At 46.2% G+C, this 24,363-nt stretch overlaps 1 protein-coding gene across 1 annotated transcript in view; it reads right to left on the bottom strand.

Moving 5' to 3' along the window:
- STOX1 (storkhead box 1) overlaps window positions 1-23,173 on the bottom strand; it is a 58,583-nt gene extending 35,410 nt beyond the window's left edge. The window contains exon 1 of the mRNA XM_004769553.3: window positions 22,713-23,173. Coding sequence (XP_004769610.2) covers window positions 22,713-23,028 — 316 coding nt within the window. The 5' untranslated portion in view covers window positions 23,029-23,173. The remainder of the gene's footprint in view (window positions 1-22,712) is intronic.
- Between the last annotated feature and the right edge of the window lie 1,190 nt (window positions 23,174-24,363).

Below are 24,363 nucleotides of genomic sequence, written 5' to 3'. Positions count from 1 at the left end.
TGGCAGGGAACCTGAAAATAGATCAACAGAGATTATAAAGCCAAAGAACAGAAAACAGGATGAAGAAAAATGAAAAGAGCCTCAGAGAAATGCAAGACTCCTTTAAGAGCACCAATCCATGTGTAAGGAGGGAGGTGGAAGAAAGAGAAAGGAGCAGAAAAAATATTCGAAGAAATAATAGTTAAAACTTCCCAGATTGGCTGAAAACCAATCTATATATCCCAGAAGCTCAAAAAGTTTCAAGTAGGGTAGCGCTACACACAGACACATTGGAATGAAGACATGGAAAGACAAAGACAAAAAGAAAATCCTGAAAGGTGCAAGAGAAAAACAACTGCTCACATACAAGGGAACCCCAAGTAGATTAACAGTTAACTTCTCACCAGAAACAAGAGAGGCCAGAAGACAGTGTATAATCTATTTTTTCATGGTACAACATAATTAAAGTGATGAAATAGGAAGGCTTGGGTGTCTCAGTGGGTTAAGTCTCTGCCTTCGGCTCAGGTCATGATCCCAGGGTCCTAGGATCAAGTCCCGTACTAGGTTCCCTGCTTCTCCTCCTGCTTGTTGCTCCCCCTCTTCCCCCTGACAAAATCTTAAAAAAAAAAAGAAAAAAGAGGAAGAAGAAGTGATGAGACAATAAACTGTCCCTGATTCAGAACAACTCAGGTGTGTACTCCAGATAAAATTAATAAAGATGAATATTAAACACCAAACAATACTTTAAAAGATTTTAAAATTTAATGACTTTTTGGGATGCCAGGGTGGCTCAGTTAAGCATCTAACTTTGGCTCAGGTCATGATCCCAGGGTCCTGGGACCAAGTCTCCAGTCAGGCTCCTTGCTCGGTGGAGAGGGAGTCAGCTTCTCCCTCTGCTCATGTGCTCCCTCTCACTCACTCACTCTCTCAAATAAATCTTTAAAAAAAAAAAAAAAAAAGACTTGGGGCACCTGGGTGGCTCAGTGGGTTAAGCCTCTGCCTTTGGCTCTGGTCATGATCCCAGGGTCCTAAATCAAGCCCTGCATCAGGTTCCTTGCTCAGCAGAGACCCTGCTTCTCTCTCTCCCTCTGCCTGCTGCTCTATTTATTTGTCCTCTCTATCTGTCAAATAAATAAATAAAATATTTTTAAATAAATAAAATCTTTAAAAAAAAATAAAGACTTTTTACTGACACAACTGTACAAGAATTGTATTAGAAAGTGAGTTAAGAGGAGCCTAGGTGGCTCAGTCAGTTAAGCAACTGCCTTTGCCTTAGGTCATAATCTCAGGATTGAGGGATCCAGCCCGGCATCAGGTTCCCTGCTCAGCAGGGAGCCTGCTTCTCCCTTTCCCTCTGCTGCTCCCCCTGCTTGTACTTTCTCCCTCTCTCCCTCGCTGTCAAATAAGTAAAAATCTTAAAAAAAAAAAAATGAGTTTAAAACCCATTATACATTTTGCTCATGGAAAACGCCCTAGAATATCGGGGCTCCCTCTTCCTCCCATTCTTCTTGCAAGGATGGAGTTGTGTTTGACTTTGTGTGTCTCCCCTTATCCTATCATGGAATGATATTTGGTCTCCAGCCCCAGTTTCTGGTTCCTAAAACCCCTGGAATTTCCTGAATGATAAGGGTGACTGCCAGGCCCCTTTAGATAGCCTCAGGATGGGGGGCTGGTTGCCAGAACAAGCTTCATTTAGAAGCCTGGAACTTTCAGTCCCACTTCCTCATCTCTAGGGATGGGTGAGGGACTGGAGAGTCCATTCATCACCAATGACAAATAATTTATTTTTTAATTTTTTAAAAATTTTATTTATGAGAGAGAGCACGCCAGTGCACAAGCAGGAGGGAGGAGCAGAGAGACGGGGAGAGGCAGGCTTCCTGCTGATCAGGAAACTGGATGCAGGGCTTGATTCCAGATCCCCAGATCACAACCTGAGCTGAAGAGAAACACTTAACTAACAGAGCCACCCAGGTGCCACATCCACTGGCAAGTAATTTAATAAATCATGGGCCACCTGGCCGGCTCAGTCGGTGGAGCGTGTGACTATTGATCTCAGGTTTTAAGTTCAAGCCCCATGTTGGGTATAGATTACTTAGTCTTTCAAAACATAATAAATCATGTCCATATAATGAACCCTCCACGAAAATGAAGTTGGGAGAGCTTTCCAGTTAGTGACTAGACCAAGGTGTTGGAGATGGCAAAGAAGCTCTGAACTTCCCACCCACACACACCTTGCCCTACGCATTCCTTGCATTTGGTTGTTCCTGTGTTGTATCCTTTGTCATAAACTGATAACAGTAAGTAAAGCACTTGAGTTCCGTGAGTTATTCTAACAAATTAATGAGATGGTTGTGGGAACTCCCAATTTTGTAGCCAAGTAAGAAATGTTGGTAACCTGGGGACCCAATACTTTCAACTATCATCTGAAGTGGGGCCCATCTTATGGGATGTTAGTTAAAACTAACTCCAGGTAGTTGGTGTGAGAATTAAATTGTGGGACACCCAGTTAGCATCTGCAGAGAATTAGTCGGGGTCCAGAGGAACCACACCTCTCCCTCTCTCCTTGGTCAGGAAGGTCCCTATTGCCCTAGCCGTCCCTCAGCCCCCACACTCCCAAGGGGCTGGCAAAACTACACAAAAATCTAAATATAAACAAATGAGATGTTATGGGATCTCAGCTACTGACAAATCGTCAACTTGAAAATGAGCGTGTGACACAGTACTCAACCCCAAGGAAGCTTCGGCAACACCAAACCCACCAGGGGGCTCCTTAGGGTTTAGGGAAGTTGGAAAGTTAGTGTCTCAGAAACCCTAGGCCGTTGTTTCCTGAACATCAATCATTTGGGTCACCTTTGGGATTTGGGACCTATCTACATATATAACGTTTATCTTAAAATCATCTGCATTAAAATCATTACTAAGGAAACTTTATGTCCCTCCTTTAAGAGGAAAATCAGTACCATTTGCTACAACAGAAGGGATATTTTAGATCATTAAGAAAATGCTGAGGGCCCCTGGGTGGCTCAGTCGGTTAAGCATCCAGCTGACTCCTGATTTTGGCCCGAGTCATATCTCACACCAGGTCCCGCTCCTCGCTGAACTTGGAGTCCACTGTCTCCTTCCTCTCCATCTGCCTTCCTCCCCCACAGCTCATGTGCATGCGTGCAAACTCTTTCTCCCTCAAATAAATCTTCTTAAAAAAAAATGCTTAATTTTTAATTTAAAAAAATGCCCAATTTGTGTACCACGAACAATCCCATACATGCCACACTGTTCCCTAATCTACTGTGTGGGATGATGAAAGGATGAGAATGGAGATAGAAGGCACTGTCTTTGTGAAGTGCCCGGAGTCTGAGAACCAGGCTTCATTCTGGGAAGACTGTCTTCAACTTTCTTCTAAAGTCACATCATGGGGCACCTGGGTGGCTCAGTGGGTTAAAGCCTCTGCCTTCAGCTCAGGTCATGGTCCCAGAGTCCTGGGATTGAGCCCCGAATTGGGAATTCCTGCTCAGCGGGGAGCCTGCTTCCTCCTCTCTCTCTCTGCCTCCCTCTCTGCCTACTTGTGATCTGTCTGTCAAATAAATAAATAAATAATAAAGTCACATCAAGTAAACACTAACCTCTACAGTGTTTTGACTCAATTAAAACAGAACACTACATTTAAAAAATTTTTAAAAAGTTTTTTTTAGGGACGCCTGGGTGGCTCAGTTGGTTAAGCAGCTGCCTTCGGCTCAGGTCATGATCCCAGCGTCCTGGGATCGAGTCCCACATCGGGCTCCTTGCTCCACAGGGAGCCTGCTTCTCCCTCTGACTCTTCCTTCCACTCTGTCTACCTGTGCTCGCTCTCACTCACTCTCTCTCTGACAAATAAATAAATAAAATCTTTAAAAAAAAAAAAAAGTTTTTTTTTTTTTTACCACGGCTTTCAAATAGCAAATATAACATATAATGATGGGCGACTACAGGGCTAGACAATTAAGCTCAGTTTAAAAACAAGAAACACAGGGCGCCTGGGTGGCTCAGTACTAAGTTAAGCCCCTGCCTTGGGCTCAGGTCATGATCTCAGGGTCCTGGGATCAAGCCCCACATAGGGCTGTCTGCTAGGCGGGGAGCCTGCCTCCCCCCCTCTCTCTCTGCCTGCTTCTCTGCCGACTTGTGATCTCTCTGTCAAATAAATAAATAAAGTCTTTAAATAAATAAATAAATAAATAAAAACAAAAAAGACAGACCTGGGCTTTCTGAAAAGTGCCATCACCAAATGCTATTGCTCTCCAGAGCCAGGCCAGTTATGTGACCCAGGATGACCGCTTAAAGACCCACATGGAAGTGGTAGAAATCCACACAATTTTCAATTTTTCAAAATACAATTTTTATTCATTCTAGTTAATAGCATGGATTATTCCTTATTTTCAGAAATAGTGATTTGTATTAAACGAAAGGAAGAGTTCAGGAATTACTGGCCTCCAAGAAATCATGCATTGACTCAGTGGGATGATAATGGCACTACTCCATACGAAACAGGACCGCTCCACAGCCTGACGCTGACGTCCAGAGACAGTCAGCGATGGGCCAGTGAGGGGACAAATTAGGACTGGAATCCAGGCCTCATGGGCCCAGAGACCAAGCCTGCCTGGTTGAATCTGAAAAAGCAAACCTTGGGGCACACTAGTGTAGTCCTGAGAAAGAAGAAAGTTGTTTCTGCGTCCGTTTTAACCCAGTAGTGATCTTTTGGCACATGGAACCAAGACAGCCAAAGTACGGGCTCCAGAGTGACAGAATGAGGCCTCCGGGACACTGGTGGCGGCCTTGGGTGCGGTGCCGGCCGGCACCTATGAGATCCGCGACCACAGTGAACCACTAACACTTACTGAGAACTCAGCTAGCTCTAGGCGCTTTTCTAAGTGCTTTACCTGCATCGTCTCACAACTCCTCCAACTCCACGTAGTCACAATACCTAAGTTCTCCTGAAGGGGAAACAAACTTAAATAAATTGCTCCCTGTCTCCATAGCCTTGATAGGATGGGAAGCCTGGCCCTCTAGCTCCAGAGCTGGGTTCTTCACCACTGACATTTAGTGAGCACTATGTTCTGAAATTCCTCTTCCTCGTTCTTTAAATGTTGGCCTGACCAGTGGCATCAGAGGCCCCCAGAACAGCCCAAGCAAAGGGGCGGGAGAAAGGTTGCCTACGGGCCATTCAGGCTTTGGTGGAAGGCAGCAGTGAAGCTTTGCTTGGGTCTGGTGTGGCTGAGGTCTGGCCAGAATGAGCACCTTCCAGTTTGGGTCCTTCAGCAGGAACTAGGCACGGACTCCCAGCCTCTGTCCCCGAGGGAGACACAAGAACAAAATGACAGATGCCTTTCTCAGTGCATGCGAGGTCGCTTGGCCTATGCCCACAGGGCAAGGAGCCCCAGCCCTGTTCACTGTGCCTGGCGCCCCGCTCAGAGCTGGCTGAGCCCAGTTCTTGATCAACAGTTAAAGGAAAGACCTTGATCAATTCCAGGTGGGGTGCAGACAGGAAAAAAGAAGACTTGAAAACACTTCTACCCTCCAATCCCCAAACCCACTCCCAAGCTGACAGATAAACTCCCCAATAACAGGGAACCACCACAATGAACAGGATTCTGCTCGTGCTCTTACAACTGAAGCCAGTGTCAATCTTTTGTGGCCTTTCAAAATCCTTTTCCCCTCAGTTGGATTTTCTAATTCTTCCTAAGGGATTTGTTCCTTTTTGATCCTCAGGGTCCCTCTTGAGAATTTAAACAGGTCTTCCCAGATTTCTGTTCCTTCTGTTCCTTCCTGCACCTGCACTGCTTACTCCTTGGTGTCTGGGAAGCATTTGGTTTCAGAGGTTTCCAAAGACTCCAGAAGTCAAAGGTCAAAATTTACATTTGTGACACACAGAAGAATAGAAGATTTAAGAGAGAGAGAGATACACATCAGAAGACTCAATGTTGTTAAGATATTAATCCTCCTCAAATTAATCTACAGATTTAACATAATTCTAATAAAAGTTCTAGCGGGATTTTATTTTTTGTAGAAATTGACAAACTGAGGGGCGCCTGGGTGGCTCAGTTGCTTAAGCCTCTGTCTTCAGCTCGGGTCATGATCCCAGGGTCCTGGGATCAAGCCCTGCATAAGGCTCTCTGTTTGGCACGGAGTCTGCTTCCCCCTCTCCCTCTGCCTGTCTCTCTGATCTCTTTCTCTCGGTTAAATAAATAAATAAAATCTTTAAAATAAATACATAAATAAAAATTTAAAAAGAAGAGATAAAAGCAAAGGATCTATATTAGCCAAAACACAAAGAAACAAAGTTGGATTTCAAGATTTACTATAGAGCTACAGTCATCAAGACAGTGTAGTATTGATGAAAGGACAGGTATACACACCAAAAGAAGACAACATGGTCCAGAAATATGTGGTCACCTGCTACTTGACAAAAAGATCATTGAAGAAAGGATGGTCTTTTCAACAAACAGTTCTTGAAAAAATTGGTCATACATATGCAAAAAAATGAATCTTAACCCATAACTCACACCATATATAAATACGTGAAATGTATCAGAAAACGAAATATAAACCAGAAGTATAAGATTTCTAAAAGAAAACATAGGACAAAAGTTTTATGATCTTGGGGCGCCTGGGTGGTTTAGTGGGCTAAAGCCTCTGCCCAGGTCATGATCCCAGGGCCCTGGGATCGAGCCCTGTGTTGGGCTCTCTGCTTAGCGGGGAGCTTGCTTCCTCCTCTCTCTCTCCCTGCCTCTCTGCCTACTTGTGATTTCTGTCTGTCAAATAAAATCTTTAAAAAAAAAAAAGTTTGGGTGGCTCAGTGGGTTAAGCCGCTGCCTTCGGCTCAGGTCATGATCTCAGGGTCCTGGGATTCGGGCTCTCTGCTCAGCAGGGAGCCTGCTTCCCCCCACACATACTCTGCCTGCCTCTGCCTATTTGTGATCTCTCGCTCTCTCTGTCAAATACATAAATAAAATTAAAAAAAAAAAAGTTTTATGATCTTGGTAAGGCAAAGATTTCTTAGGACACAATAAATACACAAACAACAAAGAAAAAACCAATCAACTGGATTTCATTAAAATTAAAAACTTAATGCTCTTCATAAGATGCTGGTAAAAGTAATTAACAAAAAGACAAAACAAGGACTGGGAGAAAACACGTGCAAACACATATCTGATAAAGGACTTGTATCTAAAGTACACGAAGAACTCGTACAATCCAAAAAGAGAAAAAAATTTTTTTCAAAATGGACCAAAGATTTTAATAGATGAATGGCAAATAAGAACATGAAAAGATGCTCAACTCACCAGGCATTAGAGAAATACAAATTAAAATCACAATGAAATACCATGATCCATCTATTGGAATAGTCAAAAATTATCAAGATAAATAAAAGACAATATCAAATGCTAGACTGAATACTCATGCATTGTTGATGGGAATGTGAAATGGTACAGTCACCTTGGAAAACAGCCCTCTAACCCTGAAATAGATTTACCCAGAGAAATGAAAACACATATCCAAACCAAGACCTCCTAGTGAATGTTCACTGCAGCTTTACTCATAATCACTAAAGTCTGTAAGCAACCCAAGTGCCCATCAAGTGGGTAAAATGGTGAACACCCACATGGTGAACTACTCAGCAACAAAAGGAATGAATTACTGATACGCACACTAATGAATTTCAAAAGTGTTATCCAGAGTGAAAGAAACCTAACCCAAAAGGCCACATATTTCATTTATGACATCCCAGAAAAGGCAAAATTATAGGGACAGAAATTAGATCAGCCGTTGTAGGGATCAGAGTGGAAGGATGGGGCTAGTTACAAAAGGTCACTAGGGAATTGAGGGGTGGGTGGTGACGGAAATATCCTGTATTTTTTAAAAGATTTTATATATTTATTGACACACAGAGAGAGAGAAAGAGATCACAAATACGTAGAGAGGCAGGCAGAGAGAGGGGGAAGCAGGCTCCCTGCTGAGCAGAGAGACCAATGCGGGCTCCATCCCAGGACCCTGAGATCACGACCTGAGCTGAAGGCAGAGGCTTAACCTACTGAGCCACCCAGGCGCCCCGGAAATAACCTGTATCTTAATGACGGTGGTGATTACATAACTTTTCACACTGGTCAAAACTCAAATTTGCACAACTAAAAGGAATACATTTTTCTGTATGTAAACAAAACCCTCACTAAACCCCACAAAAAGAAGCCAAATATTTCATTTTAAAAATATAATTTATAAACACTTGCAATGATATAAGACTAATCAGCCATAGAAAAATTTGTGTTGCCAGAACCCTCCATCAAATAAATACACTTACCACTGATGGTTTTAGGCTTGGAGATAAAAGCTGTTCTGATTTACAGAGAATTTCAAAAGGGGCTCCCTGATCCTTAATCAACAGCTAAAGAAATGCTGCCAAGCCACAGAGGGGAGCCAGGCATCGGCAAGGAGATCTTTTTGCCCGTTTTCCTCCCAACGGATACATTTTTTTTTAAGTAAATTATCATGAAAAAAAGCTTAATATTGGGCAAGCAGGTTGTTTCCTCATCTGTAAAAAGTCAGCTGATATAAAGAGGTACCTACATTAAAAACTTAAAAGTATGACTTTCCCTAACTAGCACAATTTAGCTGAATCTCCAGGGGGCCTTTGAAAGCCCTCTGATCTATGAAACCCGTGAAGTGAAACTCTACTCCTTGAAACTTCCATTGTGTGTGTGCCTGACTGTGTGTGTGTGTGTGTGTGTGTGTGTGTGTGTGTGTGTGACATCTGATTAGGGCATTTCCACACCCAAAGCCACAACAACTCTGGGGCAGGACCAGCACAGTGACTGTCATTAATAAGGGGAGGACAGCAGAATGGGAGTGCCAGGAAAAATCAATCCCAGGTCCTATGAATAATACCCTTCGAACAGCCCAGATTCTATCCAGTACTCCCCAGTGCCCAGCCCCACACTCTGTCCTCCAAGACTCCCTAGGGGAGAGGCGCTTAGGCAGTTTTTCTTTTGTCTCTCTCCATCCCACTATCACAGCTGCTCAGAGACAGTGGGCCTCTGGAGGGGCCTCTGGGCCCACCTGCTGAGCCCTGAGTTGATATAACTCCTTCCCCAGAAAGATGCTCTATAAGAACCCAGAGTTTCCCCAGACTTCCTCAAACATCTCCCCCGCAGAAAGAGATCCACAAAAGGGGTTTCCTTAGTAGAATAAGCTCAGAGCACTTAAATTTTTCTCCTGTCTTCTAGATAAGAGTCAGACAGACTACAGTCTCCCGGAAGTCTTTGCAGTAATTAAACCAGTTTTTTCTTATTTATTTTTTAAAAATATTTTATTTATTTATTTTAGAGAGACAGAGATAGCACGAGCAGGAAGGAGGGGGAGAAGCAGACTCCCCACCTAGCAGGGAGCCCGATGTGGGGCTCCATTGCAGGACCCCGGGGACCATGACCTGAGCTGAAGGCAGACACTCAATCCTCTGAGCCATCCAGGAGGCCCATGAAACCTGTTCAAATGTGGTTTCCAAACTCAGCTAGGAAACCCTCCTTCATGTAATACCCATTTACACACCACAGAGCTAGTGTTCACACACACAATGAGATCAAAGCTGTTAACGTCCTTGCATTTGTACTTTTTACCTTTCTAGAAACCTTTCATTTCCAAGAAAACAAGATACATGCGATATACTAACATTTATGTAAAAATGCGGGAGAGTATATCCCCCATGTATTGCTTGCAGATGTATACAGGACCTCTGGAAGGATTAGGGAACTGGTCACCGCAGCTGTTTCCAGAGAAAGGAGTAAATGGCTGGGGGCAGGGAAAAGAGACTTTTTCATCTGTGCCTTTGTACCATGTGCACATGTTACCCAAGCAACCCATTAATTAAAATCAAATCAAATAACAGGCACTGAAAAAGCAATACCTTAAAAACATAGAAACATCCACAAGCACGTGAGCACACTTGCACACAGAACACTCCAACCATAATACCAGAGAGGAGCAGCCACTGGGAATGTTTGGTGTTTGGACTTTTTCCCACTTGCCTTTTTCTGCTTTTGGTGTCATAGTCAAGAAATCATTACCAAGACCCATGTCATGAAGGTTTTCCTCTATATATTTTTTAGGAGTTTTACAGTCTCAGGTCTTACATTTAAGTCTTTAATCCATTTTGAGTTGATCTTTGTGTGTGGTGTGAGAAAAGAGTCCAATTTTGTTCTGCGTGTGGCTGTCCGGTTCTCCCAACACCATTTGTGGAAGAGACTGTACTTTCCCACTGTGTATTCTTGGCACCCTTATCAAAATCAGTTCACTGCATATGTGTGGGTTGATTTCTGGGCTTTCTTTTCTGTTCTGCTGGTGTATAAGGTCTATCTTTATGCCAGTGCCATAAGTGTTTTAATTACAATGGTTTTGTAACATATTAAAATCAGAAATTGTGATGCCTCCAGTGTTGTTTTTCTTGCTCAAGATTGTTTTGGCTATCTAGGGTCCTCTATGATCCCATATTATTTTTAGGATTATTTTTCTGTTTCTTTAAAAATGTCATTGAGGGGCGCCTGGGTGGCTCAGTGGGTTAAGCCTCTGTCTTTGGCTTAGGTCATGATCTTAGAATTCTGGGATCAAGCCCCACATTGGGCCCTCTGCCTCTCCCCCTCTCTTTGCCTGCCTCTCTGCGTACTTGTGATCTTTTTCTGTCAAATAAATAAATAAAATCTTTGAAAAAATAAAAATGCCACTGAGATTTTGACAGGGATTAAAATGAATCTGTAGATCACATGGACATTTAAAAAACATCAAGTCCAGGGGCACCTGGGTGGCTCAGTCAGCGGGGCATCGGCCTTTGGCTCAGATCATGATCTTCGGGGTCCTGGGCTGGGGCAATTTGTCAGGGTCCCTGCTCAGTAGGGAGCCTGCATCTCCCTCTCCCTTAGCCCCTGCCCCCCTTAAAAACAAACAAACAAAAGAATAAAATCCTTAGGAATAAATTCAACTGAGGAAGTGAAAGACTTGTACACTGGAAACTATAAAAATTGATGAAAGATAAGGAAGACATAAATAAGTAGAAAGGCATCTTGGTTCTTGTTCCCTGTACTTTTCAAAGTGTTTTCACAGAGAACACCTCATTTGAGCCTGATGCCAACTGTGTGAAGTAGAAAGGGCGGGTAGGACGCTTGCCAGCAGGAGGCAACCAAGGCCCCAGGAGGACTGGGTCAGAAGCTGGTATCTCTGGCTGCTCCGTGGCAGGGGATTAGATCCTGGGTGTCCAACACAGCCCTCAGCCTCTCTCGACAAACTTACCCGGATGGCAGGCCACCACTTCACAAGCGCCAACAGCATAAACTGCAGTAGGTCAAAGGGTTAGGCAAACTTCCAAGGGACCACCAATGCAGGTGACCATCTCGATGGAAGGTAATGCACATGTAAGACTAGGACATGTCACACTAAACAGGATTATAAATGTAATGTGTGATGTACACATACACTCATGCCACTGATTACCACTCTTCAGTGGCCTCAAGCTCAAATCTACCTCCCTCTGTTCGGTAGTCAATGTCACAGTTCAGCCCCTTTCTAGGCCCTTCATGCCGTTATCCACCTCCAACTCCACGCTCTGGCTGTGCTTGGCTGCTTGTGGGTCCCCATGCGGGCCATGCCCTAGGATACAAGCCCTCTCCTTCTGCTTTATTAAAATGTGCTTATCATTGAGCTAATACCTTAGTTGAGACATCACTTCCTCCAGGAAGTCTTCCCTGAGAGCACATGCACATGAGCACACATATAGGACTGTTGGTCAACTATATTTCCATTGTTCCCTATGCCTCCGTATCACTTATTTGTCCATCTGACCCCTACACAACGAGCTCCTCAAGGCCAAGGCACGGGCTCTGTGTCCCTGTGTACTGACCAGTGCAGGACCAGGCACACAGTAAATGCTCAATGCACACCAAAGTGGTTCTGGCTGATCTAGAAACCTTAAACTACGACTTTCAATGATTCTTCAAAGTCCATTTTGCTGTGTGCAATTGAAACTAATTTTGTGCTGGTGTTCTTCAATAGTAACACACATGAAATTCACAAGGATATTTAAAAGGCTCAATGCAAAAAAAAAAAAAAAAAAAAGGGCTCAACACATGGTACAAGGGAAAAGGAAGAGGACCGTCTTTACCAACAAGCTGCATGGAGCTGACTGCAACTTTCTGGGACACTGACCCCTCAGCCAGCAACAGAGCGAAGAATGGAAGTGTCTGAAACTCAAGGATGACTCAGTAATTTGCTTTTCCTCAAAGAGCAACAGGCATGTAAGTACAGCCCGTGAGGCCTAGCGATGGCAGGCACCAGGGAGACCGAAGAGCACCCATTTCAGGCACCCAGCAGAGGGTGCAGCCTGCAAAGGCAGCCTAGGTGACAGCCCAGCTTGTTCGTTCAGAGGACGGCACTCAGGTCTGGCCAAAGGGAAGTTTGACTGTCAGTCTCATCAGTCAGTCTGGAGAGGCCACAGCCCTGTTATTCAATCAGACACTAACCCAGGCAGGGCCTTAAGCCTATTTGATACATGTGATTAAAGTTAATAATCAGTTGGGGTGCCTGGCTGGTTCAGTCAGCTGGGCGTCTGCCTTCAGCTCAGGTCCAGATCCCGGGATCCTGGGATTGAGCCCCACACAGTGCTCTCTGCTTGGCAGGGAGCTTGCGTCTCCCTCTCCCACTGCCCCCTGCTTGTGTTCCCTATCTCGCTGTGTCTCTCTCTGTCAAATGAATAAATAAAATCTTTAAAAGAAAAAGTAGTTTATAATCAATTGATTTTAGGTAAGGGAGACTATCCTACATAATCTAGATTTCAGTCAGTTGAAAGGCCTTAAGAACAGAACTGATGCTTCTCAACAGAAGAAATTGTACTTGGGCATAGCAGCTTTGGTTGTGCCAGAGAGTTCCAGCCTGGCCTTCATGATGGCTAAAAATACAGATCCTAGACTCACCTTCCGGGCCCCCATGACTATGCAAAGCCAATTCCTTGTAAGAACTCCCTGAACATATATGTCATACTGGTTCTGGATCTCTGATGGAAGCCCGACTGCTAACAGGAAGGCAGGCACCTTTCAGAGGTGGGGAGAAAAAGGAGGCTCAGGCTGGAACTGGATTAGAGAGCAGGGCATGTTAAAGGCTCTGGACTGTTCCTGAGAAGGTAAGGGGAGCTGCAGAGGGCTCTGAGCCGATGAAGAGCAGGACCAGACCTGCATTTCGGATGGAGTTTGTTCATCTGACTGTGGGATGGAGAATGGACTGCAGTGTTCAGGGCCCGCCAAGGGGAGGCGCTACAAAAAAAGGGCGGAAGCTGAAGCCATAACTCAGGTAAGAAATGGTAAGATCTCAGGTGGACAAAGGCCTGGCAGGAAAAACAGAAAGAAATATCTGGAGGAGTTAAGAGGAGTTAAGCCTCATGGAACCTGGTGACCTACTGGCCTGGAGTATGAGGAAGAGGGCAGAGGAATCCAAGCTGATTTCCAGGTTTCTGGTTCTTATCCCACTGGACCTCACTGCCATGTGACAGCAACTAAAGTGTGTTCTCTTATCTCTCGGCTAAATCAAAACATGGGGCTGGAAACACTCATTAACTACCCAGATGCTACATATACATCATCCAGCCTGGTAAAAACAATAGGCCCACAAGACACCCTGTTGTGAGCCCTTTGGCTCTTTTGAATTGAACCCTACAGCTGCCCCTGCACAGAATATGGAGAAAGGTAACATCTGGCAGAACAAAGTCAGAAAAACATGTCTGGGAAGATCCTGGGTAGAAGGGAGGGAGGTGAGAGCAGGGGCATGGCCCATGCAGCTGTTTCTGCCATCTCCTGGGCCTGGAATGGACCTAAGGCAGGTTGGGAGTCCAAGAGCCTCCTAGGGAGAGTGAGGACCAGGGCATGGGTTGGGGGAAGATACCAGAACCTTCTTAGGATCCTGGGAAGACTGTTAGTGGATAGAGAATAAGGCAAGAACCCCAGGTGATATCAGCACATTGCAAACTAATGGCCATTTCCTGACTGCAAACTTTGGAAAATTACCCCATCTTTCCACCTAACAGAAGAAAATAATCCATCTAGAAAAGACTGGGGATATGTCAATATCTATCTCGGAGAAAGAAGAGATGGGAGCAGAGGTATTTGTCCTTGGTGACTGTCTGAACCATTTTTTTTTTTAAGATTTTATTTATTTATTTGACAAAGAAAGAGATCACAAGTAGGCAGAGATGCAGGCAGAGAGAGAAGGGGAAGCAGGCGCCCTGCTGAGCAGAGAGCCCAAGGTGGGGCTCAATCCCAGGACCCTAAGATCATGACCTGAGCCGAAGGCAAAGGCTTAACCCACTGAGACACCCAAGCACTTAACCCACTGAGCGCCCCTGTCTGAACCATCCTGACATGACCATCAGTTTCTCTGCACGCTAGACACTTTTCATCACCAGAATGACATTTTAAAAGAGGAAAAGAAAGAATCAGAGAAAATCTTCAGAAACAACCACAAAAGAAGTAATAAAATGGCAATAAATACATATCTATCATTAATTACTTTGAATGTAAATGAACTAAATACTCCAATCAAAAGACACGGTGTGAGAATGGATAAAAGAAAAAACAAGATCCATCTATATGCTGCCTATAAGAGAGTCATTTGAGACCTAAGGACATCTGCAGACTGAAAGTGAGGGTGAGGGGAGGGAGAAACTTGTCATGTAAATGGCTGTCAAAAGAAAATCAGAGTAGCAATACTTACATTGCATTTCTAGACTTTTATTTTTTTCTGACGAGGTAGACTTTATTTTTTTTAAATATTTTATTCATCTATTTGAGAGAGAGAGAGAGGGGAAGAGCAAGCACTAGGTGTGGGGGGCAGAGGCAGCGGGAGAAGGAGACTGCCTGCTGAGCAGGGAGCCCTATGCCATGCTGGGCTCATCCCAGGACCCTGGGATCATGACCTGAGCCGAAGGCAGAGGCTTAGCCATCTGAGCCACCCAGGCACCCCAACTCTCACCACTTCTATTCAACATAGCACAGGAAGTCCTAGCCACGACAATCAAACAAAAAAAATAAATAAAAGGCACCCAAAGTGGTAAGAAAGTAGTAAAACTTTAACTACTTACAGATGATAGGGTACTATATTTAAAAAAACCCGAAAGACTCCACCAAAAAACTGCTAGAAAATTCAGTAAAGTCATAGGATACAAAATCAATTCATGGGGCGCCTGGGTGGCTCAGTCCTTGGGCATCTGCCTTCCGTTCAGGTCATGATCCCAGGGTTCTAGGATCGAGCCCTGGCTTCTCCCTCTCCCACTCCCCCTACTTGTGTTCCCTCTCTCGCTGTGTCTCTCTCTGTCAAATAAATAAATAAAAATCTTTAAAAAAAAAAAGTGAGACCTGAAACCATAAAAATCCTAGAGAGTAAAAGTAGTCATTTCTTTGATGTCAGGAGTATCAAGTTTTTTGTAGATATGTCCCCTGAGGCAAGAGAAACAAAAGCAAAAATGAACTACTAGGACTACATAGAAATAAAAAGCTTCTAGGGTACCTGGGTGGCTCAGTAGGTTAAGCCTCTGCCTTTGGCTCAGGTCATTATCTCAGGGTCCTGGGATTGAGCCCCACATCACTTTCTCTGCTCAGCAGGGAGCCTGCTTCCCCCTCTCTCTCCCTGCCTCTCTGCCTACTTGTGATCTCTCTCTCTGTTAAATAAATAAATAAAAGCTTAAAAATAAAACCATACCCAGAAACAATAAAATTTAAAAAATTTTAAATTAATAAATAAAATCTTAAAAAAAAAAAAGGAACTACCCTACAATCTGACCCAGTAATCACACTACTGGGTATTTACCCCCCAAATACAAAAGCACTCATTCAAGGAAATACATGCATCCCTATGTTTATTGCAGCATTTTTGAACAACAGCCAAAACTATGGAAGCAGCCTGTGTCCATCAATAGATGAATGGATAAAGGAGGTATGGTACACAAAGACAATGAAATATAATCCAGCCATAAAAAAGAATGGATGGAATCTTGCCATTTGCAACAGCATGGATGGAACTAGAGAGTATAATGCTAAGAGAAATGAGTCAATCAGAGACAATACCATAAGATTTTACTCATATGTGGAATTTAAGAAACAAATGAACAAAGTTAAGAGAGAAAGAGAAAACAAGAAATAATCTCTTCACTATAGAGAGCAAACTGATGGTCACCAGAGGAGAGGTGGGGGTGGGGTTGAAATAGGTGATAGGGATTAAGGAGCTCACGTGTCATGAAGAGCACCAGGTGATTAAAATAAAACTTAAGGGGCACCTGGGTGGCCCCATCTGTTAGGTGTCTGACTCTTGATCTCAACTCAGGTCTTAATCTATGCTGGGCGTGGAGCCCACTTTAAAATAATTAATTAATTGGGGCACCTGGGTGGCTCAGTGGGTTAAAGCCTCTGCCTTCGGCTCAGGTCATGATCCCAGGGTCCTGAGATCAAGCCACGAATCCGGCTCTCTGCTCAGCAGGGAGTCGGCTTCCCCCTCTCTCTCTGCCTGCCTCTCTGCCTACTTGTGATCTCTGTCAAATAAATAAATAAAATCTTTAAAAAAAAAAAAGTTTGGGGGGCATGTGGGTGGCTCAGTCAGTTAAGCATCTGACTTCAACTTGGGTCATGACCTCAGGGTCCTGGGATCGAGCCCTACATGGGGCATCCTGCTTAGTGGGGAGTCTGCTTCTCCCTCTCCCTCTGACCTTCTCCAACCCCCACTCATATTTTGTCTTGCAAATGAATGAATAAAAAATAAATTAAATAAATAATAGGGGCGCCTGGGTGGCTCAGTGGGTTAAAGCCTCTGCCTTCAGCTCAGGTCATGATCCCAAGGTCCTGGGATCGAGCCCCACATCAGGCTCTCTGCTCAGCAGGGAGCCTGCTTCCTCCTCTCTCTCTGCCTGCTTCTCTGCCTACTTGTGATCTCTGTCTGTCAAATAAATAAATAAAATCTCAAATAAATAAATAAATAAATAATTTTTGACTTTTTTTAAAGAAGCTGGTACAGTTATGCTGAAAGATTAATAAATATGCTTATAATTAATAAGTTGGTAATCTCATCAGGAAAACAAATTATTTAAAAATAACTACATGGGCTCTACCTAAGAATAAAAACTTATCCACACACAGCCTGCACAAGAATGTTCACATCAGCATTATTCACAGTGGTCAAAAAGTGAAAACAACCCCAATAACTATCCACTAACGAATGAATAAGTAAAATGTAGTATATCCATACGATGGAATATTATTCAGCCACAAAAATGAGTGAAGTGCTGATTCATGATATGATGTGGCTAAACCCTGAAAACATATTAAGTGAAAGATAGGAGATACAAACAGCAATATATTATGTGATTCCGTTTTTAAGAAATATCCTTGTGTGTGATTCCTGATCTCAGGGTTGTAAGATGAAGTCCCACATTAGGTGTAGAATTTACTTAAAAATAAAATCTTGGGGCACCTGGGTGGCTCAGTGGGTTAAAGCTTCTGCCTTCGGCTCAGGTCATGATCCCAGGGTCCTGGGATGGAGCCCCATCAGTCCCATGTGGGGCTCCACACTCAGCCTGGGGTCTGCTTGGGATTCTTTTCCTCTTCTTCTCCCTCCCCTTTCACTCCTCCCCCTGCCTGCTCACTCACGCACTCTCCAATTCATAAATAAAATCTTTAAAAAATAAAATAAAAAAGAAAAAATACTACCCATTTTTTTTTAAAAAAGGCAAAACGTGTGTACAGATACTTTACAAAGGAAGTTGATAAGCACATGAAAAAGTGTTCAATAACATCAAGGAGTTCAATAAGATACCACCAGAATAGCGAAAATTAGAAAGACTGACATCAAATGTTGGCAAAGATGTACAACCACTCTGGAAAATGGTTCCTTAAAACTAAACATAATCTACTTGATGAGTCAGCAACTCCTTTTTAGGTAATGACCCAAAAGAAAGAAAAGCATTAAAAAATTATATTCGGGGCATCTGGGTGGCTCAGTGGGTTAAAGCCTCTGCCTTCGGCACAGGTCATGATCCCAGCGTCCTGGGATCCAGCCCCACAGAGGCTCTCTGCTCGGCAGGGAGCCTGCTTCCCTTCCTCTCTCTTTCTGCCTGCCTCTCTACCTACTTGTCATCTCTGCCTGTCAAATAAATAAATAAAATCTTGAAAAAAAAAACTTATATTCATGAATATTCCTAGAAGCTTTATTCATAATAGCCATAAAGTGGAAACATCCCAGGAACCCAGCTACAAGAAAATGGATCAGCTGAGGTATAGTCATAAAATGGAATTCTACTCAACAATAACAAGGAACAAACCAGTAACACAACAGAGATGAATTTCAGGAACATTAAACTGAGTGAAAGAATCTTCACACAAGAATACATACTATATGATTCCACCTACGTGAAGTTCTTGAACCAGCAAAATTATTTTATGGTTAAAAAAAAAAAAAATCAGGTTGGGTGCCTAGTTGGCTCAGTCATTAAGCATGTGCCTTCAGCTCAGGTCATGATCCCAGGGTCCTGGGATGGAGTCCCACATTGAGCTCCCTGCGCAGTGAGAGCCTGCTTCTCCCTTTCCCACTGCCCATGCTTGTGTTCCCTCTCTTGCTGTGTCTCTCTCTGTGTCAAATAAATAAAGTCTTTACTTTTAAAAAATCAGGTTAATTCTTAGTGTGGGGGCAGAGCTGAGTGAGAAGAAGCAAGAAGGAACTTTATGGGGTAATGGTAATGTTCTAATTTCTTCGAGGAAGTTGGGTTACATTCATGTAGGTATTTGAAAAAAAAAAACCATCAAGTACCACACTTATGGGGCTCCTGGCTGGCTCAGTCAGTAGAGTGTGCGACTCCTGATCATGGGGTTGTGGGTTCAAGCCCCATGACGGGTGTAGAGATTACTTAAAAATAAAGTCTTTGTTTAAAAATTATACACTTATGTAGATTCTGAAAGCAGTCATTTAACGTCTAGCATAAATTAGTGACTGGCCTCTCTTCTGCTGGGGCCCTTCCAATTTTGCCTCAGTATCTTTCTGTGCTCAGAGATATATCAGGGAGCAGGAGGAGGGACACGTAGAGAGGTGGGAAAATCCTTCTGTCACTCCCCTTCACCAGCCTAAGCTGCCTGATCTTCAGTGCTACCCAAAAAAATCACAGGCAGAGCCTGCAGTGCCCACACATCACAGTGGGATGGAGAAGACTCTGTGTGAACCAGACAGCATCTAGAACATAGTCTACCACTCAACTATTCCCCCCTTGAACTGAATATGGAAGACCTTCCTGACTCTGTTTGCTCCTTGAACACAAGCAGCTCTGAACGAAATATGCATTAAAACACAGACACAGAGGCTCCTGGGTAGCTCAGTGAGTTAAAACCTCTGCCTTCAGCTCAGGTCACGATCCTGGGGCCCTGGGATCGAGCCCCCTTGGACTCTCTGCTCAGCAGGGAGTCGGCTTCCCTTCCTCTCTCTCTGCCTGCCTCTCTGCCTGCTTGTGATCTGTCAAATAAATAAATAAAATCTTAAAAAGAAAAAAGAAAACACAGACTCACCTAGAACAGTACCCAACACACGGATGAATAAATGAATGAATGAATGAATGAATGAAGCAAATATTTAGAAAGAGCCACAGGCATTTTTATTCAATGATAACAGATGGAAGGCCATGCTAGGGGTGAAAGAGAAGAGACACCCCAGCTATAAATTTCAGCAGAAAGGACCAAACTGTTTGGCCAAGTGGCCTTCCCTCCCTAACCCCTGGGAAGCCATTATTAACCTTTCACCTCCCTAGGAGGTGTGGTCCCAGAGTAACAACAGATTCAACCAAACAAACACTGGGGTCTCCCACCCCTAACCACCTGCAGTGGCTCAGCTTCCTGAGCAGATCTCCCCCTGCTTCCAGAGTCACCCCTTTCATTTGCTAATGTCACTTGCTTATTAAAAACAAGAAAGGCAGGAGCGCTGGAGCACAAAAGAAGACTTAGCTCCCGGTCATCACTCTAAAGAATCTATGTCCTCCTTTTTAGGGGAGTGCTCTCAGCCTGGGAACTATTTTTCTCACCAGAGGGAAGTTGAGGTGGAGAATAAAGAGGGAAAGAAAAAGCACAAAACATGGAGAAAACAAACTCCTGCAGGCCTTAAATTTAGGGGTGCACTGGACACTCGGGTCTCTCTTATCTGCTCAGCCTCCTCATATCTTACGAGGCCCCAGGAGTTCCAGGTCCAGAAGCCCAGAAGAACCCATGGGAGCATCCAGGATTTATAATGCTGGTGGCTACCCCCCCTCTTGTCTAGGCTAGCTAGCAGCATTCCCTATGTCCAAATGCCTTAATATGGGAGTAAATGGGCCTCAAAAAAAAAAAAAAAATCTACAGCAAAGGGACTAAATTGATCTGACCAAATTGGCCGTTTGTGTCTTTTGCTTTTTGCATTCTGTGCATTTGCCCTTTGCCACAGAGTAACACTACCTCCAAGAGTGCACAGTTGCTCTTCCCTTGCCTTCCTGGAACCGCATTTTAGCTTCTGAAAGTCAATGCTGCCAGATTCAGGAAAGCAAGTGAACTGAAATTTCCAGTTTCTTTAGGGGAAGGCAGCTCCTCCTGCCTCCTCATTCTGGGACTCTAGAGGTGGCCCTAGAGCTGCCTTGATCTTCTCCTTTGATCTGACTTAAGGACCCCAAGTTAGACTAGTAATTACCAATTGTATTGGAAACAAACTCCCGACCATATGCATCCATCGGCCTACATCAAATAAGATCTTTCTCCATTTTGCTCTTCAAATTGTCCTATTAGGTGGTTTTGTACGAATTCCTGCTAAACGTCCAAATTCTTATCAAGACTCTGTTAAAAACTTCAGTCATTACTCCTAAGAGACCCCGGTCAGAGGTGATGACCTAGCGTAAAGACCACTGTTATCACAGCATACTCCACAGAATACCATGTCCACGGTACCCTGCCTTGTGCAGCAAGGCAGCATTATCTAGCGGTTGGAGGACTATACAGCACCTGGTGATGTGTTCAGGGCCAAGCCAGGAGCCACGGTCACTGCCGCTCCGTGGGCCCCAAGTGGTGGCGCCATGGCTGCCTCTGGCTTTAGCACAAGTGCTCTGTCACCCTCAGGTCCAGACCCCCAACTCCACCCTCCCTCTCTGCCACACTCTATGCTCACCCTTTGAAAGGGGGTGGGCAAACCAGAGAATGCAACCACTAATTCAAACCAGAAAAACGGAGCACATGGAACTGAAAAGAGTTTTTCATCCAAACCGTCTGAAAGACCCCCTCCCTGTGAGAATTCTGGCTTGGGCTACTTGGCTCTCCACTTTCAGAGTCAGAAAACCTATTTTCTTGGGGCGCCTGGGTGGCTCAGTGGGTTTAAAGCCTCTGCCTTCAGCTCGGGTCATGATCTCGGGGTCCTGGGCTCTCTGCTCAGCAGGAAGCCCGCCTCTCTCTCTCTCTCTCTGCCTGCCTCTCTGCCTACTTGTGATCTCTGTCTGCCAATAAATAAATAAAATATATTTTTAAAAGCCTATTTTCTTCACTAACTCCTTCAAGTAAAAGGAGATGAAATGTATGTGGCTTTGCCCGTTGGCTCTTTTGCTTTTTAACTTTAGAAAAAGTGAGGCGGGTTACCACACAGGATGGGAATGCACAGAGATTTAAAGCCAAAGTTTAGTCTCCCTGGCCGGGGATGTTGAGGTATCAGCTCTAAGCGGAGGATACACGACAAGGGCCTCTTGCTAACCTCCCCCCACCCCCACTCTCTTCTCCCTGGGGACTGAAACAAATGTGTTTTATTTGCTTCATCTAGGAGGAGGAGGATTTATGCACAAAAAGAGAGGGGTTCCTGGGGAGGAGTCAAAATTCAGGGCTGGAACAACTGATGGCTTGTCAACAGCACACGATCAGATGGTCGTCCCAACCCCACACAAACGCAAACAAGCCAGACTGGTGCAGGGAGCTGCCAGGCCGCCCCAGTGCAGCAGTGGGTGTCAAAGGCCGCTTAATGGTGCAGTGGTTTCAAATGAAGCTGTTTTACACAAGCAAAATGTTGCTGTCTTCTAACAAACGGGCTCTCCAAAAAGACTGAAAAGGAGGAATGTTCTCTATTTAGCTAATGGGATGGGATGTGTTCAGAACAGCATTTGTCATTTCTTTTTCCCAAGCAGTTAATGACCCCAAACGTTCCACTAGGCCCTGAGTGAAGCCCACCACACCACCCAGTACACAAGGGCATGGAAACCACGGGCGCTCCAAGCCTGGAACTTAAAAAAAAAAAAAAAAAAAGCAACCAGTTCAGCAGTCCCCTTTCTAAGCGCCCCCATGGTGCCGGGACAGAGGCCCCTGTCTACTGACCCCAGTCCCGGTGCCCCGGGCTTCCCAGAGCATCACTTTTCTAAGTAGAAAGTTCCTTCCACCGGGAACCTGTTGGCTCCACCAGCTGAGAAATGGAGGCATCCTGGAGTTGGCCCCAGGCAGCGGCCAGGCCTGAAGCTCGGGGTCCGAGCTTCGGCGTCCCGGCAGGAGAGAAGGTCCTGGGAGGACAGCCCTCCTTCCGTAGCCAGGTGGCCGCCCAGCCCCTCTTCCCCCGGCTCCCGCGGCCTGGGAGCGAAGCCCGGGCCGCACACGCCCCAGCGGCCAGGGCTCGGCCCCCGCGGTTGGCGCGGGGCGCCCCTCCCGTCCGGGCCCCGCACTCACCCACCGCCCGGATGCGGAAGCCGCGCGGGGGGCGCAGCGCCCGGCGGCACCAGGCGTCGCGCAGCACCTGCAGGCTGGCGGGAGGCGCGTGCACCAGCAGCACCCCGCGCCGCAGCCAGCCCTGGAAAGTCAGCCGCGAGGCGGCGCGCGCCAGCCGCGAGTTCCAGAAGCAGCGCGCGTTGGCGCGACGGAAGGCGCGGAAGACCGCGCGTCCGCCAGGCTCCTCCGCGCCCGCCGCCGCCGCCGTCTCCGGCGCCTCCAGCCTGCACAGCACCAGCGCTAGCGATCCCGGCGCCAGCTGCACCGGCCGGGCCATGCCGCCGCGGGAGGCCGGGGCCCCTGCCTAGCGCATGTCCGGGAGCGGCGGGCGCGCGGCACCGGCGGTCCGGGCGCCACACGCAGGGCGGGAGGGATCGGCCGACTGCGCGCAGCGCCCGCTGCCAGGGGAACGGGCTCCGGGGGGCGGTGCCGGCGGCGCCCGGCGGCCGGGGGGTGGGGCGGGACGCGCGGCCGGAGGGTGGCCGCGGCTCGCGGCGGCGCGGCGCCCAATGGGGCTTTCCGAGGACTGAGGGGACTCTCCTCCCTAGCCGGACTCTGCCGCCGCCCCGCCCCCCGTGGCCTCCCCTTGGCTCCCTGCACCTCCCAGCTCCCGGGCAGCTCCAGCTCCCCTACCCCGAGGGGGACGCTCTGGAGCCTTTCCAAGTCCTCGGGGAGCCCCGCCGCTCCCGAGAGCCTCTTTCAACCCGCCGCGCGAGCGGCACAGCCAGCAGTGCCCGGAACTGAGAGGACCAGGGTGGCCGCCACCGTCCTGGCTTTAAGGTCGCTCCTAGTGAGAGAGGCCGCGAGGGACAGCGTGCGGGTGTCGGGGACCTCTCTGGGGCCGGGAGTCCTTCGAGCCAGGTTTGAGTCGGTCTGCTCCTAACCCGTTGGCTCCTCACTGGTTCTCTCTCTGAGCCTCAGTTTACCGCTCCTTACCCCGGGAGCTCCCCGGACTGGAGGGAGAGGGGCTTGTGATCTGCCCGGCAGACTGTAGCGAGTGATTCCGAGCTACGAGCGGTGCTTCCCATGCGGAGGGACAGAGGCTGGAGCCCTGACTGGGGCAGCGGAGAAGGGCCCCAGGAGGGAAGAACAGGGGACGGGAGAGGTAGGGCGCGCGTTGTTACTACTAGAAACTGGCCCTAGAAGAGGGAGCAGAGCTGCTCGGCGAGACCTGGGGTCGCCCCAGACTTCCCACTCCCTCAGCTCATCAGTCAACAACCATAATAACTGGAGATAATCTATACCCCGCCTCCTTGTAAATCATCCTCACAATAAATGATAGAGGACCCGATTAAATAATGATAGCTAACGTTTATTGAACTCTCTATGCTGGGGGTGTTAATTTTACATCTCGGCGTTAACTCCTGTTACTATTTCTTTATTTTTAGAGATGAGGAAACTTCAGGCTGGGTGAGGCGTCCTGGGGCGCCTGGGTGACTCAGTCGGTTAAGCCTCTGCCTTCAGTTAAGGTCATGATCCCAGCGTCGTGGGATGGAGTCCCACACTGGGCTCCTTGCTGAGTGGGGAGCCTGCTTCTCCCTCTCCTCCCAGCTCGATATCTCGGTCTCTCTCTCAAATAAGTAAATAACATCTTAAAAAAAAAAAATGCATC

This window comes from Mustela putorius, unplaced genomic scaffold, assembly GCF_011764305.1.
Source record: "Mustela putorius furo isolate JIRA1106 unplaced genomic scaffold, ASM1176430v1.1 tig00000698_pilon_pilon_pilon, whole genome shotgun sequence".
Lineage (NCBI taxonomy): Eukaryota > Metazoa > Chordata > Mammalia > Carnivora > Mustelidae > Mustela > Mustela putorius.
This window is presented reverse-complemented; position numbering and strand designations above follow the sequence as displayed.